This window comes from Temnothorax americanus, unplaced genomic scaffold (assembly GCF_048541705.1).
Source record: "Temnothorax americanus isolate GAGA-0224 unplaced genomic scaffold, ASM4854170v1 Scaffold50, whole genome shotgun sequence".
In the NCBI taxonomy this organism is placed as follows: Eukaryota; Metazoa; Arthropoda; class Insecta; order Hymenoptera; family Formicidae; genus Temnothorax; species Temnothorax americanus.
Genome location: NW_027509658.1, coordinates 585,233 through 598,816, shown reverse-complemented (window position 1 = coordinate 598,816; position 13,584 = coordinate 585,233). Strand labels below are relative to the sequence as shown.

General features: G+C 38.8%; 1 protein-coding gene and 1 long non-coding RNA gene across 11 annotated transcripts in view; one reads left to right on the top strand and one right to left on the bottom strand.

Moving 5' to 3' along the window:
* The window catches only part of P120ctn (adherens junction protein p120), a 51,216-nt gene that overhangs the window by 13,402 nt on the left and 24,230 nt on the right, over positions 1-13,584 (bottom strand). For 4 of the 10 annotated variants that reach the window (XM_077418964.1, XM_077418971.1, XM_077418970.1 and 1 more), the window contains 11 exons: positions 11,235-11,276; positions 11,013-11,142; positions 9,977-10,259; positions 9,283-9,408; positions 7,499-8,118; positions 6,633-7,020; positions 4,864-4,881; positions 3,901-4,211; positions 3,126-3,429; positions 2,584-2,722; positions 1,956-2,079 (listed from right to left, as the gene is read on the bottom strand). In XM_077418964.1, the coding sequence (XP_077275090.1) occupies positions 1,956-2,079; positions 2,584-2,722; positions 3,126-3,429; positions 3,901-4,211; positions 4,864-4,881; positions 6,633-7,020; positions 7,499-8,118; positions 9,283-9,408; positions 9,977-10,259; positions 11,013-11,142; positions 11,235-11,276 (2,485 nt within the window). Of the gene's footprint in view, positions 1-1,955; positions 2,080-2,583; positions 2,723-3,125; positions 3,430-3,900; positions 4,212-4,863; positions 4,882-6,632; positions 7,021-7,498; positions 8,119-9,282; positions 9,409-9,976; positions 10,260-11,012; positions 11,143-11,234; positions 11,277-11,356; positions 11,831-11,896; positions 12,439-13,584 lie in introns of those variants that run through there. The other 6 variants (XM_077418966.1, XM_077418969.1, XM_077418973.1 and 3 more) reach the window with 5 other exon arrangements.
* LOC143904356 (uncharacterized) overlaps positions 1-13,584 on the top strand; it is a 57,178-nt gene that overhangs the window by 20,368 nt on the left and 23,226 nt on the right. The window lies entirely within an intron of this gene.

The following is a 13,584-nucleotide window of genomic DNA, read 5'->3' as shown; positions in this document are numbered from 1 at the left end:
ATAAAATTCTATCGCGAATGTCCTCCATTGCCTCGCGCTACGAAAATGAAATCTTCCATCACAAAAGATCGCCAATTTATATTCCTACGTCGCGTCAGCGAGCTGAACAATTTGACGTGATTCTCAATTAAGCTTCATATTCAACGGTATTATCCATAAAATAAATTTTCATAGGACAGAATATACCGAGGGGTTAATAATTTTACGGCGTCGTATGTGGCGTGCGAATACCCATATTAATTATACTCTGTGTATATTGTAACTTACGTATACAAGATTAATATAATCATTTCCTAAACTTATATACAAAATCGGGTATACAGTACAGACTATAGGCTACGTAATAATTTAGTTGTAAATGCGTGTTATATCTCGCTAATAAAATATATAACTAAACTAGCAGGGCACTGGAAAAATTGCGTAGGAAACCGAGTTCGCTTCCTAGGCTCATACAAATGCTTCTTTTCTCGATAATCAATCGATATATATGAAACCATTTTCTTATCATTACGCTACAAGTAAAAATAATTGTCATTGTTAATGACGGTGTGAGGGTGTTCGTTTTTTTAGGCAGTGATCACGTCAGCTGTAGCTCCTCATTGTCAGTGTAAATTTGTGCGCTCTTCCGGAAACAGAGCTGTGTACAACATGATGCGAATATCTCTAGTATTCTCGCTTAGACTTAAAATCGTTAGTAGCAACATTGCGCGGGTGCGTTTTCTAAGACTACATCGCGCGAGATATATCCTCCTCTCTCGCAGTCGATTAAATTAATTAGCAAGTTGAAAAATTGTTATGAAAACCGTGCAAAAAGTTTCAGGATTTAGAAAGTGGCTACGCGGCGTTTATTAAAAAGTGAGAGTTTGGTCCAGTCTCGTATGGTAATTCGTGTGAACGTTGCGTTAATATTTATGTGAATTCTTGTACAATTAGATTCGCATTAATGAACGTACATCATATATGACGACTAATTTTACCCTTTAACTTGAAAATGTATAGTAACATTTATTTATTAGAAATATTTTTGTTCAAATTTTAATGCACTAGAAAAACATTAGAAAATGTTCATTTTATTACACATAATTTTTTGTTACATTTACTGAAGAAAAAGCGCGATAAAAATGGAAACTTTACAAGGTCATCCAAACTGCAGGAAGACAATCACTGATAAATTATTTAATTAGATTGTGTACAGTGGTGTTTATCACGATAAATTATAATGGCTGTGTATTTTCGATTAAAAGTTACGGAGTGACGTTTGTTCGTTTTGGCACAATCGATTGCGCCAAAAGCTGCGTCGATCGTCCTGTCCTATGTAACTACTTTTGTCGTTTGAATCACTTTGCGAGCCTAAGTAAAGTCAAACACTAACTACAAAGTTAAATATAATTATTTATTGGTGTATACGATTCATCTGGTGTATTCAAGGAAGTCATGTCGAAAGACTATAGTTTCCTAAATTCTATTTTGTTTAACAAATATTTAGAAATTATGATAGCAACGAATAATCGAGGTTAATAGGACAAAATTTCGTCAGTCTTAAGAAAGAAGTTGTCAAAATTGACAAATTTTTGTGAAATTAATTTATTTCTGTTATCAAATTAAGTGTAATGTTTTATACAAAATAACGATCAAATTTAAACAGATGTAATAGATAAACGTAGAATGAAGTATCCGAAATGTAGAAAAATTTGTATAAATTTGCGACGGTATTATATAAACACGAAATCTAATTCCACATTCAAAAAGTGAAATTTGTTTATAATTATATTTTCATAAATCTGCTTTTTTATTATTTATTAAATATTAGTGAACTTTTTTTCGTAAGACTGACGGCTCATATTGCATATAACGTGTGATTTCTTTCCCTACGTTTCAAATACACTTTTCTCATCCTATGGTGTGTCTACGCGGCGTATATTTATCTAGTGATGCTGTTAGTTATTATTACTTACTGATTGATATATAGTAGGTCGACCGACATTATTCGAATTCATGTTTGCTCGCTGGATCGTTCGATCCTCGTATCTTGTGCTTCCCTGGCTCGCCATCGGTCGATTCAGAGTGCTGCAATCATAGCTATATTTTAACGTAGAATCGAGTTGCTCGAGAGAAAAGAGGGAGGACTCCGCATAATAAATATCGCAAATAATCATAAATAAATTCACGTAACAAAACGAATAAATGATAAACGAAAGATAAGCGGAGTCCCAGAAATGAAAATACCAGAAAGAAATATCATAAATTCATACTCAGGAGAAATCAAAGTAATTTAATTTAATGACGATAAAATAATGTTTTCGATAATTAAATGTAAATAAAAACACAGAGAAATAAGATTCATTAAAAAATACAGAAAGTCAAATAACACATAATATCAAGTATTTCAAAACTTAATTTAAAATATTGTTCTATTATTTATATTTATAATTTAATTTTAAAAAATCTTTCAATAATAACTGTTAATTGATTTTGATATTTATATTGTCACTTCGTTATTTTAATTAGCCATTATTGCGGCAGCTTATCAGCCATGTATGTAACTAATTTTATACGTTTTGCTCCATCACAGGTGATAATTACCTGTTAGCGTTGTTGGGTGAATTAGGCCCTGAATTCCTGGCGGCGACGGTTTTCGTGACGAAGTCTTGCTCTTTCCAGCCGTGCTTCTTATACACATCCCGCAGTTCTTGATGTTGCCACATAGTAAACAATACTTGTCCTAAAAACACGCGTAAATACGATAATCTCTTCCTCTCGTATATACATATAATAATATAATAATTGTGGGGGGATGGAAGGGTTTTTTAACGTTCTAATGATAACTGTGTATTAAGTCCGGCTGTGATCGGAGCACAATGAATAGTTGGAACATATATGTGTTACAATAATACATATAAAAATTAGATATGAATTTTCCGTAACATCTATTAATACTCGTATAATGGTCTTACTTCTCATTATAGCCTTGCTTCAAACGAGCGAAAAATAAGTTTCTTATTGATAATATAATAATGTATTATGCGCACAATTAATTAAATCAGTTACATATTTTCATGATGCGTTTGTATTATCTATTTAGATAAATATTTTGAATCTATATATATCCTGCCCCAAAATGTTACCTGCAAATTTAAGAACGCGCGGCGTGTATTTCTGGCGTTGCCTGGTGATGTTCATCAGTCTGTCGACACCGCCGGCGTCGAGCAATGACCGCGAGAACTCGGCGTTTTTCTTGATGACCTCGTTCAGAGTCGCGAGCACCGCGGCGATCGTGTCGTCGCTCGTGCCCTGATCGTGCTGATTATTTCCAGACGGTAGCTTCTGGATGAGATCCCTCATCGCGTATTTGCCTATTAGCTCCTTATTGCGTTGGTCTATCGCCAAGTTTCTGAGCGCGGTCGCGACCGCGCAGACTACTCGGTCCACCTAGCCGCAGAAAATACATTATTAGCCACAATATTCAATTTTACTTATTTGGAAGAATAATTGAGTATCTCAGTCTTAGTAATACTTAAATCTATAACTAACTTAAGATCTAAATATCAGAAATTAGAAAAGATATCTTTCCATTATTTACTGCAGTAAAATATAATTTACGTATCATCCACTAATATCTTTTGACAAATATAATCGAAATTTAGAAATATAAAAAATATAATTAAATATCGGAAATCTTTATATGCATAAAATTTTATATATAAAATAATAAATGTTAGTTTAAGCAGTAAAGAAAATAAGTGAAATAATTAGATTAATGTTGGATAATAATTTCGTTGAGGCAGCCCAAATATACAACTAATTTAATTGTTTATTTAAATTAGTTAAACATATATACATTTTATAATCCCGGGTCCCCTTTGAGTATTCACGGTTAAATATTTTACACAGCGTAATTACCTCCATTCTCAATAGCTCCACTAATATAGGGAGACCTTTTTCCTTGCGTACGGCCGCGCGAATCTCGATGCTCGGCTGCCAGTAACAGGCCGCGAGATTTTGCAGGGCCCCGGCGGCGGCCTCCAGCGTTTCCGGATTTGAACACGTTTGCAGGAGACTGAGATACGATTGGACCACTTCCGGCTGCCAGAGCAATTCCATTCCCCTGACTGGCTCGGTCCGCGGACTCGTACGTGACGCGGTGGTCTCCTTTTGGACCGGCTGACCATCCTTCTTCTTCTTGCTCCCGCCGAAGCAGCCCAGATTCTCACCTACAGCAGAATGACAGAGGATTCGTATTAATAAGTCGCCAGGGAACTGAGAATATTATAAAGCCAAGAGGCAGTTGTCACGTTGATTGATTTTTACTTGAGATTCGGGACCAGATTGATTTGTGTTCCAATTATCGAGTCGTTTTCCGTAAGATTCCTTATTCCGCGATATTGCATCTTGCAGCAGCGTTGCAGAAATATATTGAGCGATATTGAGAAAAGTACGACTCGCGTGTCCGTATTCCTAAGGCGCCTGTTACTTCTAAATTTTCTAACTAACCCGCTAACAATAAGTTAAACGAAATACTTATCTACGCAACAAACGAAATTAGAAACTAAAAACTAAACTGTAAACTATATACCATACTTTGCAGCAAGCTCGTTGAATTTGTTCGTGGTCGGTCAATTTTGCTTTTCAATTTTAGCAATTTTGCAATAATACACAGTGTATACAGAGGTATAAATCATCGCTTGAAAACGTAGCGGTTACAACATCAAATAAAAAGAAAAAGAAATTATTTTTACAGGGAAAATATATAAACTCATGTATATGTGGTCAGCTTACGATCTGGCAAGGCGACGCATGCAATAACTATGTTTTCGAAAACGGAAAACTAATAATTTATCAATGGAATTGCAAGAGGGGGCTTACCTTGACATAAACTGTATGCTAAAAAGATTGAAACACAGTTTAATCCATGCTGAACTAGGATTCGTAAAAAAATCTGTATGATTCGTCAACTAAATTCCGAAAAATCAACCAAAAAGAAAAGGAACTCTTTAAGTGTTCAACTAGAATACATGTGTAATTAACTGTTGTCTAAAACAAAAAAAGAGACAGAAAACTCAACGGATACAGACAGAGGTACGCAAAGATATACGGGATCGCCGTCGTGTATGTACACGTTTATATCCATCCGTCTTGAAAAACATTAAAAGGCAAATTAAACAAAATCAAAAGAGACAGTCTGAGAATTAATTATGGAAGGATTGTGAAAACGTACAGTTATCTATCTACGGGCAAACCATCTACTCTTATAATTGCAACGTTTTGCTCTATCGCCACTTTTCTAAGTACGTTATTTATGGTTTACGGAGCGATACAAATTTCGTCCTCACGCTACCTCACTTCGGTAAACCCCGCGGCCCCGGAAGTTTTAATCAAATTTAATACGCTACGTAAACTAACTATGTATAAACTACCGACTACGCGCCAGTAAAATATCAGCGAGCGGTCCGTGTCTGCGCGAAATGTGAGTGGTAGAATTAATGGTACAATTTTCATTCAGGCCAATGTTGCTTATTTCGCAAGCAAATGTAATCGTAAGTATTTTAACGACTCGCGCGTAAATATTTCACACGATTTTTACGGGGGAAAATCGGAATTCTCTCGATAACGTGAAGATTTAAAGATTCAGATCTACAAAGATTGCGCGCGCTGAAACAAGAGATTTCGACAAATTGTCTTGTTTAAATTTAGCGTGAGATAATTAACCGTTCTTTTAAGAACGCGTCGCGACAGTTTCGCACAATGGCTGGAAAAGTGTCTGCAACATGGAAGCTGCGTGTCCCCTCCGATCTAATTTCATGGTTGGTTTAAGGGGTGAATCATTTACCTCCTATCCTCATTTCTCCCTCCCAATCTTTACATACACACACACACACACACACACACACACACACACACACACACACACACACACACACACACACAAGCACACACGTACACACACGCGCAAGGTCTGACTGTGGCCACATGCATATCGAGGAAGACTCGTGTTGTGGAAAAACATACACTCGTTCCAAAAGCAACGCTCGAGGTATCCCTCTGTCTTCGCAATTTATTTTTCCTCGTTAAAGTACACTATCAAGTACTACGTTTACACGTTTACGGTCTGTGCAAATTAGTTTTATGATAAAATAATTTCACAATTGCACATTTATTTGTTTACTCTCGATACGAAGAATCTATAAACGGTCCAATTCTTCAAGAACTCGTAAAAATTATTTCTAATTTAATTCATATAATTTAATTTAATTAAGTTTAATCTGATTGAGGGATATAAAAGCACATTTCGGATTCTCTAATTTCCAAGATTTTTTTAGGTAAAATTAAAACCTCTGACGGAAGATATTCTTTGCTTATAATGTGATAATTAGGTGTGAAGAAAGTAAATAAAAAAGAGAGCCAAATAAATTAAAGTAAATCTAATAAATTAAAACTGGGATATTTGTGTGTGTAAAAGTTTTACTTTTATATCCTTCAATTAGATTAAATGTAGCTTAAATTTAAATTAAAATGTATTAATTTTTTCGAGTTTTTTTCTTTCATCTCCTTTCGAAAAAGGCAGAAAGAAATCTAGATCGCTGTCGCGCATCGAATCCTTCAAACAATTCTCTTATCGTACTTCCCGGGCTCACCTTTCGCGGGCGCGGTGACTCTGTTCTGCATCGTGGACTGGATCGGGTGTTTATCGTAATTGGGGTCCTCCACCTCCTGGCAGCGGTAGCTCAGATTCCTCAGGATGCACACGCAATTCTCGACGATCTTGTTGCTGATGTTAGACTTCTCGATCGCCGAGCGCATTACGTAGAGCAGAGCGTCCACCAGGCCCTCGCACTCGCGCAGGTTCTTCCGCGCGTACTCGCCCGCGCTCGATACGTTTCTCAGTACGCCGGACGCGTTCCTAAACACGGTGGACCAGCAGGTCTCGCCGCACGACGAGCTCGGGTCCCAGCCGCTGTGAGGTATTATTATGTTGTTCACCACCATCGTCACGCCGTCGTCGATGATCGATCTCTTCAGGTCCTGAAATTGATCGCCAAGTGTTAAAAGTCAGCACTCCGCGACCTCGAAGAGTCTCGCCCGATAAAAAGGTCCTGTTCTGATCGAAGTTATAATTAACTCGGTCACCTTGGGGTTTTTTATACCCCAATTAAAGTCATTAATTACATATTGCATATTTTTCATTGTTCTATTTGAGGACAATATAGATTTACTCAATATTTTCTGAAAAAAGTAGATAAAAACAAAAAAATATTTTAAAAAGCACATTAAAATTACTGTGACATGAGCTTTATTTTTTTTCGACAGGTATAAAAATCAGTCCAGGTGACCGTTTCTGGGTTAAACGACTGAACCACGAATCTGCGTAAATAAAATTCTGTTTTGTTGCAAACAGTACTAAGACAGAGAGAGAAAAAGAAAAAGAAGTCATTAATATAAATAGATTTGAACACGCTTCTAGTTTTTATAGCAATTTCGTGCAGTTCGGCGGGTCACTCACTTCGCACGATGACAGATTCCACAGCACCCCCGTAACCAGCTCCTTGACCTCCGCGTCGGACGTCCGTCGCAGCAGATTGATCAGGGCCGGCACGCCGCCCGCGTTCTTGATCGCGCGCTTGTTCTCGTCGTTCTGTCGGCCGTACGACAGATTCCGCAGCGCGCCGCACGCGTTCCTGTACACGTCCGGATTGTCGTGGTCCAGCAGCTGCACCAGCGGCGGTATGCCGCCCAAGCTGCGCGTCTTCTGCTTATTCGGGTCGTCCATATAGCAGAGGTGCTGCAGATACGCGGCCGCGTTCGCTTTGATTATGTTGTTCGGGTTGCTCAGGAAGCCGATCACCTCGGACAGGTTCGGGTCCCGCCAGCGCATGGACTTTTGGTCGTCGTCGAGCGGACTCGCCATACCCGGCACCACCGGATGACGCGATTGCAGTCGCTGCAGGTGCACCTCGTCCTCGAAGATGCCGGGCGGCACGGCCGACGTGAGGGGCACCCCCGGGTGTCCTTCCTCGTAGCCGGGCACGTCGCTCGGCACCGGCCCGACCCCCACGGCGGGCCCGTACCCGACGGGACCGTATGGCGACGGCGACACGTAGCCATAGGCCACTTTGCTCTCGTCTGAAACGGGACAGGCCATCGATTACTAATCGTGTTACGATCTAACGTAGTTCTTACTCGAAGTTGCCGTCGAATTAAGACGAAGAGTCTCACTCTCGGAGGCGCATAATTCACTTACGTTATCTTTAGCGATAACCGCTTATCTTCACTTCGGGATTCGATAGTGCTTTTCAAAAGATTCGCATAGGGTGTGCCATTTTAAATGGAAAAAATATCTCGAAAAATATAGAAGACATGAAAAAACGTTTTAGACAACTTTTGTTTGAAACGTTTTTTTTTCGTATCTTCCATATTTTTCGAGAAATTTTTGTTTGAAGCATTTAAAATAACACACTCTGTATATGGTTTAAAAAGATATAATATCGTATATAAATATAGTACATATAATATATATATCAATAGTTTTACTCATTTATTAAAATTTTTCAAATTTTGAATCACTTATTACAAATATTAATTTTAATTGCAAAAAATAAGAAGCACTTTATTTCATATTTTACGATTTATTTTCCATTTGACCTCGGAAATGAAACAGACACCGAATGTGATTCCGAATTAAAACCATATATACCGTTAAAAATGATATATCTCACGGGTCCAAAAATATAATTTTATATCGTATTACGTGGCAGATTAAATGATCTCTTATACGTGTCACATGTCTAGCCAAACGATCGTGAAAAGAAGATAACGTTATTTTTCAATCAGGTTTAATGGAATATGGATAGCCTTAATAAGTCACATAAAGTCATTAAGAGTTCGAGGGAGGCGGAGGGGGGGAACGGGCAGTACTAATCCGCGTTTCGATATTAAAAGAGCCGTTTAACAGATGGGAAGTGAAAAAAGGAGGCCGGAGGGAGGCGAGTTAGATAAATGGTGGATGTGACCTCCATCACGGGGGAAGACATTGAGAGGGCTCGCCGGGACCATTCGTTATTCCGCGTGTTGCCGATCCGATCTTGAGCGAACGTCAGGAGATAATCGAAGTGAATTATGCAGCATCCCCCCGCGTCGTATGCGTAAAGCGCCGTTTTCGCCGTTACCGTTTTCGCACGTGACGCGATCTTAATCGCGGTCGTGGCGAACGCGTTAAAATCGAGTTCGCCATCCCGGCGCGCGAGACCTTCTCGGATCGCACTTGTTGGAGTCTCTCTGTTCACCTACCATACTGATCTCCAGGACCACCGGGACTCGGAGTAATGCGATAATGGTCCTGCAAAGCGGGGTTTAAGCCCGGGTCGATGTCGTTATAGCTACCCTCCACGTAAGGTGCACCCTTGCGCATGTACTCTACGGAAAACAGATCACCGTGTTTATGTTGTTATCGAAGATTCACTTCGTGCGTGCCGCCTCTCCTCCGAGACGTCTTAGAAACGAGGTATATAACGTTTTCGAAACAACGTTACGTTTAATAATCTCCCTCGGCGCGGAGGAAAAGTTTTTCTTCGAAATGATCATTTATCTGTTATAATATCAGTTGCTATTTTTCAATCATTTTACGCATATGTACATACTTATTGGACAATACGTCAAATTGAATTGAATATATTATTTATTATAATCTACACTTTATCATTATATTACATATATTATAACAAATAATATATGTTAAATTTTATTTTGATATATTATTCAATAAATTTCTATATATACGTATTATATTATTTATTATAGTACAATATAATTTTACTTGCTAATTTTAAACTTTTAAAATTTAGATTATTATATGTATATAACGATCTAGGCACAGACTATATCACAATAAATAATATATTTGCTTATTTCGCTCGTCGATAATGTTTAGGACAGTTGAAAACTACCAAATCGAACGAGAAAAAGGCACTGATGAGCTACGTACCGTGTGGCGGAGAAGCACGACTGTGTTCCGACGGGCTGTGAGGGCTGTGGGGAGAATGCGAGCGCGGCATGTAGATGCCATGGGGTCCCGGATACCCCGGCTGCGGCGGGTAGCCCAGGTACGGGTCGTAATGGTCGAAGCTGACCATGTACGGATCCGCGGGGTAGCGGGGGTCCGGGTGCTGATAATCTTGTGACATCAACGGCACCGACATGTAACTGACCGCCCCCGGATCCGGCTCCATGTGGGAAACCTCGCGCACGACTTTCGTCACAGTCGTCACCTGTGGAAGGAAGCGGGGCGCCGTGTCATCGCTGTTTCTCTCTTTCGCGCGTGTTCATTCGACGGGATTTTTCGCCGCGCGAAACACGTACGTTAATATTCGCGTTCGCGCGCGTCGTACTACGATGCGCGTTGTACGAAATGCGATTATGTCGACATCGACGATGGCGGGATTAGATTTCCGAAATGGGGCGCGACAAAAGTCCCAGTGATTTCGGATGAAATTCACTGAGCAAATTCACTTCGTTTTCATTTTTAACGTACGTTCAGGCATAGGAAGACATTAGAGACAGATGTAAATAGAAAAATCACTCTTGAAATGATATATAGATATAAAAATTATTAAAACATAATAAATATTATACACTGTTAAATTCAATATCAAAGTATACTGAATTTGAGTAATTTTTAACCACTCCTATATAGGTCGCTGCTGCTCAATATATTAATTTAATTTAACGTAAATTTAACTAAATCAATGAGGTTAAAATAATACTACAATATTTTAAAATAATAAATTTCGACGCACATAACAGTTAAAAATGACCAAATTTCATCTAATTCAAGGTATTGATTTAAATTTCATCCTTTATAATATTTAACAGTGCAATAAATAATTTTTACATTTCCTGTAATGAAATGCTGCTTTACTGAATTGTGCTCTTATAATAACGGTCGACGGGTGAATAAACTTTCGAAAGAACGGGTCGCGCGCGAAATTTCGGAAGTATTTCGGCCGGAGAGTCGGTCTCACTTGTTGAGAAGTCTGTTGCTTGTGGGTCCGGATAAGCAGCGGATCCTCCTGGACGGACAGATGAGACGAATGCAACGAGTGGGTGTCCGCCTGTCCGTTACTTCCATGGTAGTCCGTGTCGCCCTGTCCGCTACGGCAGGTGAATCAGAGAAATGAGAGATCGACAGAAATTGCGTATCGTAGCGTTGTGTGATATCGCAAATTACTATATAGCGAGCTTACGTGTATTGCGGCATGTCGGGGGCTTTCTCCTGTAGGACGCGTCTGAAAAACGAAACGTTTCACTTTGAGACTCGCTATACATATATCTCGGCATGCAAGGAAATGCTTTATGAAATACTAACGTAAGTACTGTTTAAGAGAAGGCAGCTAGAAGAAAGTGAAAGAGAAAGGGGGAAATATCTTGCGATAATTGACATTTTATAATACTAGCGAGACTATAAATTCTACAGGGTATTATTTTCTGAAACAAGGGTAGCACTTTAATACTGTGTGACTGTCAAACCTGTAATTTCGACATTGAGGCCTCTGGTAAGCCCAAAGTCGAAAAGTGCACGGCTGTTTATAAAACAAGAGTCACATTACAAAATAAGCCATAATACTAAAAAATAAATAAATATAAAAACTATAATATATTAAAAATTAATAGAGGTATAATGATCGCGACCCAACTGGCCAAGTTTTATTGCTCAAAACAACGCTACGTTTCGACCGTAGATTCCGGTCTTTTTCAAGCGTGCGTGTACTCACAAATATTGATTGGTCAGACATAATGTCCAAACTATGTCGAATCTAAAAACTAAGCAACACAGTTGAGAGCTCCGCAATATAAATATAAAAGAATATAAAAAAGAATTAAAAGAATTATATAAACTTGAACTTACATATTTGTGCGTTGAAATTAAAACAATAGAATACTTGTTAAACGGCATAATTCGTTGTGTCGGAGCCGTGCGGTGGCAAATTCCACACTGATAAACTTGACAATATGAGACAGACGCGTGTCGTCAATAACAAACTATGTCGTGGAGACGGAAGTGGCGAAGAAGGAGAAAAACAATTAAATTTCCTTTATAATGTGTTCGTATAGAGAACGTTAAGATTCTCCGTGTCCTTTTGTAAGTTAATATGGTGTCATCGAATTTTTTAATAAAAAAACATCTCCGCCAATTCCCTCTTTCTGATCTGTCTCTCTTTATGCATTACTTGTGGTTTTTTCCAATCGAAATCGTGCCCGTAAGATATTCGGTGCTCGCTCACTACGGACTGTTTGCCCGTGTGTTTTCTGACATCATTCTACCCGGGTCGATCATTATACCTCTATTAATTTTTAATTATTCACTGGCGACTCAAGCTCTCCTGTTGTATAATATGTTAATATATTATATATTTTATTATTACATTTTTAATAATATAATTTCAGATGGGACACAAATAAAACTGTCCCTCACAAACCGAAATAATCGATATTTTTATATGATTGAACTAGAGCAGACAAATAAAAAATGAATAACTTGGTTTTTAATAGCGTATTATTTTTATACTTAATTCTTTTTAATATAATATAATTTATATTATTTTTTTAATGTCTTAATACTTATTTTGTTAGTAAAATTGCTTAAGCGTGAAAATAAAACTATCACAGCTACAAAATGGATGACAGCGCCCTTGCGGAAACTTATGCGTCACTCAGATATGGTTGATATCGCAGTCAAAGTGATAGTTTTACACGGCGGTATTTCATTTATGTTTGAAATAATAAACCACCGAGCAGAATATAGCACACGCAACGTAAACAAGATAATTACATGAAACGGGTTAACGAACTTTCAGCCGTATTCTTCGATCGATTCAGAATTGATCTCTTATTAGCGAAATCTTTTACCACGATCTGTTTTGAATTTCTTTTAAATTAATGTTAAACAAAGACCAATGTCTTGTTGCTCTTTATATCCTTTACATATATAAAAAACTGCTCTCGATATTTTCAGGAAAAATTGATCGAAAAACACGCGAATTATCTCGTAAAACACACGAAAGTCGTTTGTGTGGCGACGAGCAACACTTTGCGCGCGCGCGTGATTGACGCGTAATGAAGAGCAAAAGCAAACCAAATATACAAAACGAAGGGATGCACACAGCAGCTAGGCGCGACGGTGATCTCGAGGAGAATAATACTAATTGCGTCGGAGCATCCTCTCCTTCTCGGCCACGTCACGCCGGTCATGCTAAATGATTGCACAAACATGCGTCGATGTGCGGGGCGGTATTACTCACTCCGAAAGCGTTAACGTACGTCTTAGCGGGATTTAGCGGCGGGTTATTAGAAGTTACGCGACAATGTCGGGTTAATTAGCGCTAATTAGGCCGCGCCGACAATTTAGAATGCGCGCGCTCGTAACGGTTTACGCGCGCGATGATATCCTCGCGCGCGTTATGGAGATCGGTCGCCGATAAACGCGGTCGCCTTCGTCACCCGTGGAAATTGACATCCTTTGTAAGGTTTTATTACACCAATTACCGGGTTAATAAGATTACGCACGCGCGCGCGCGCGCGCGTAAATCGCCGTAG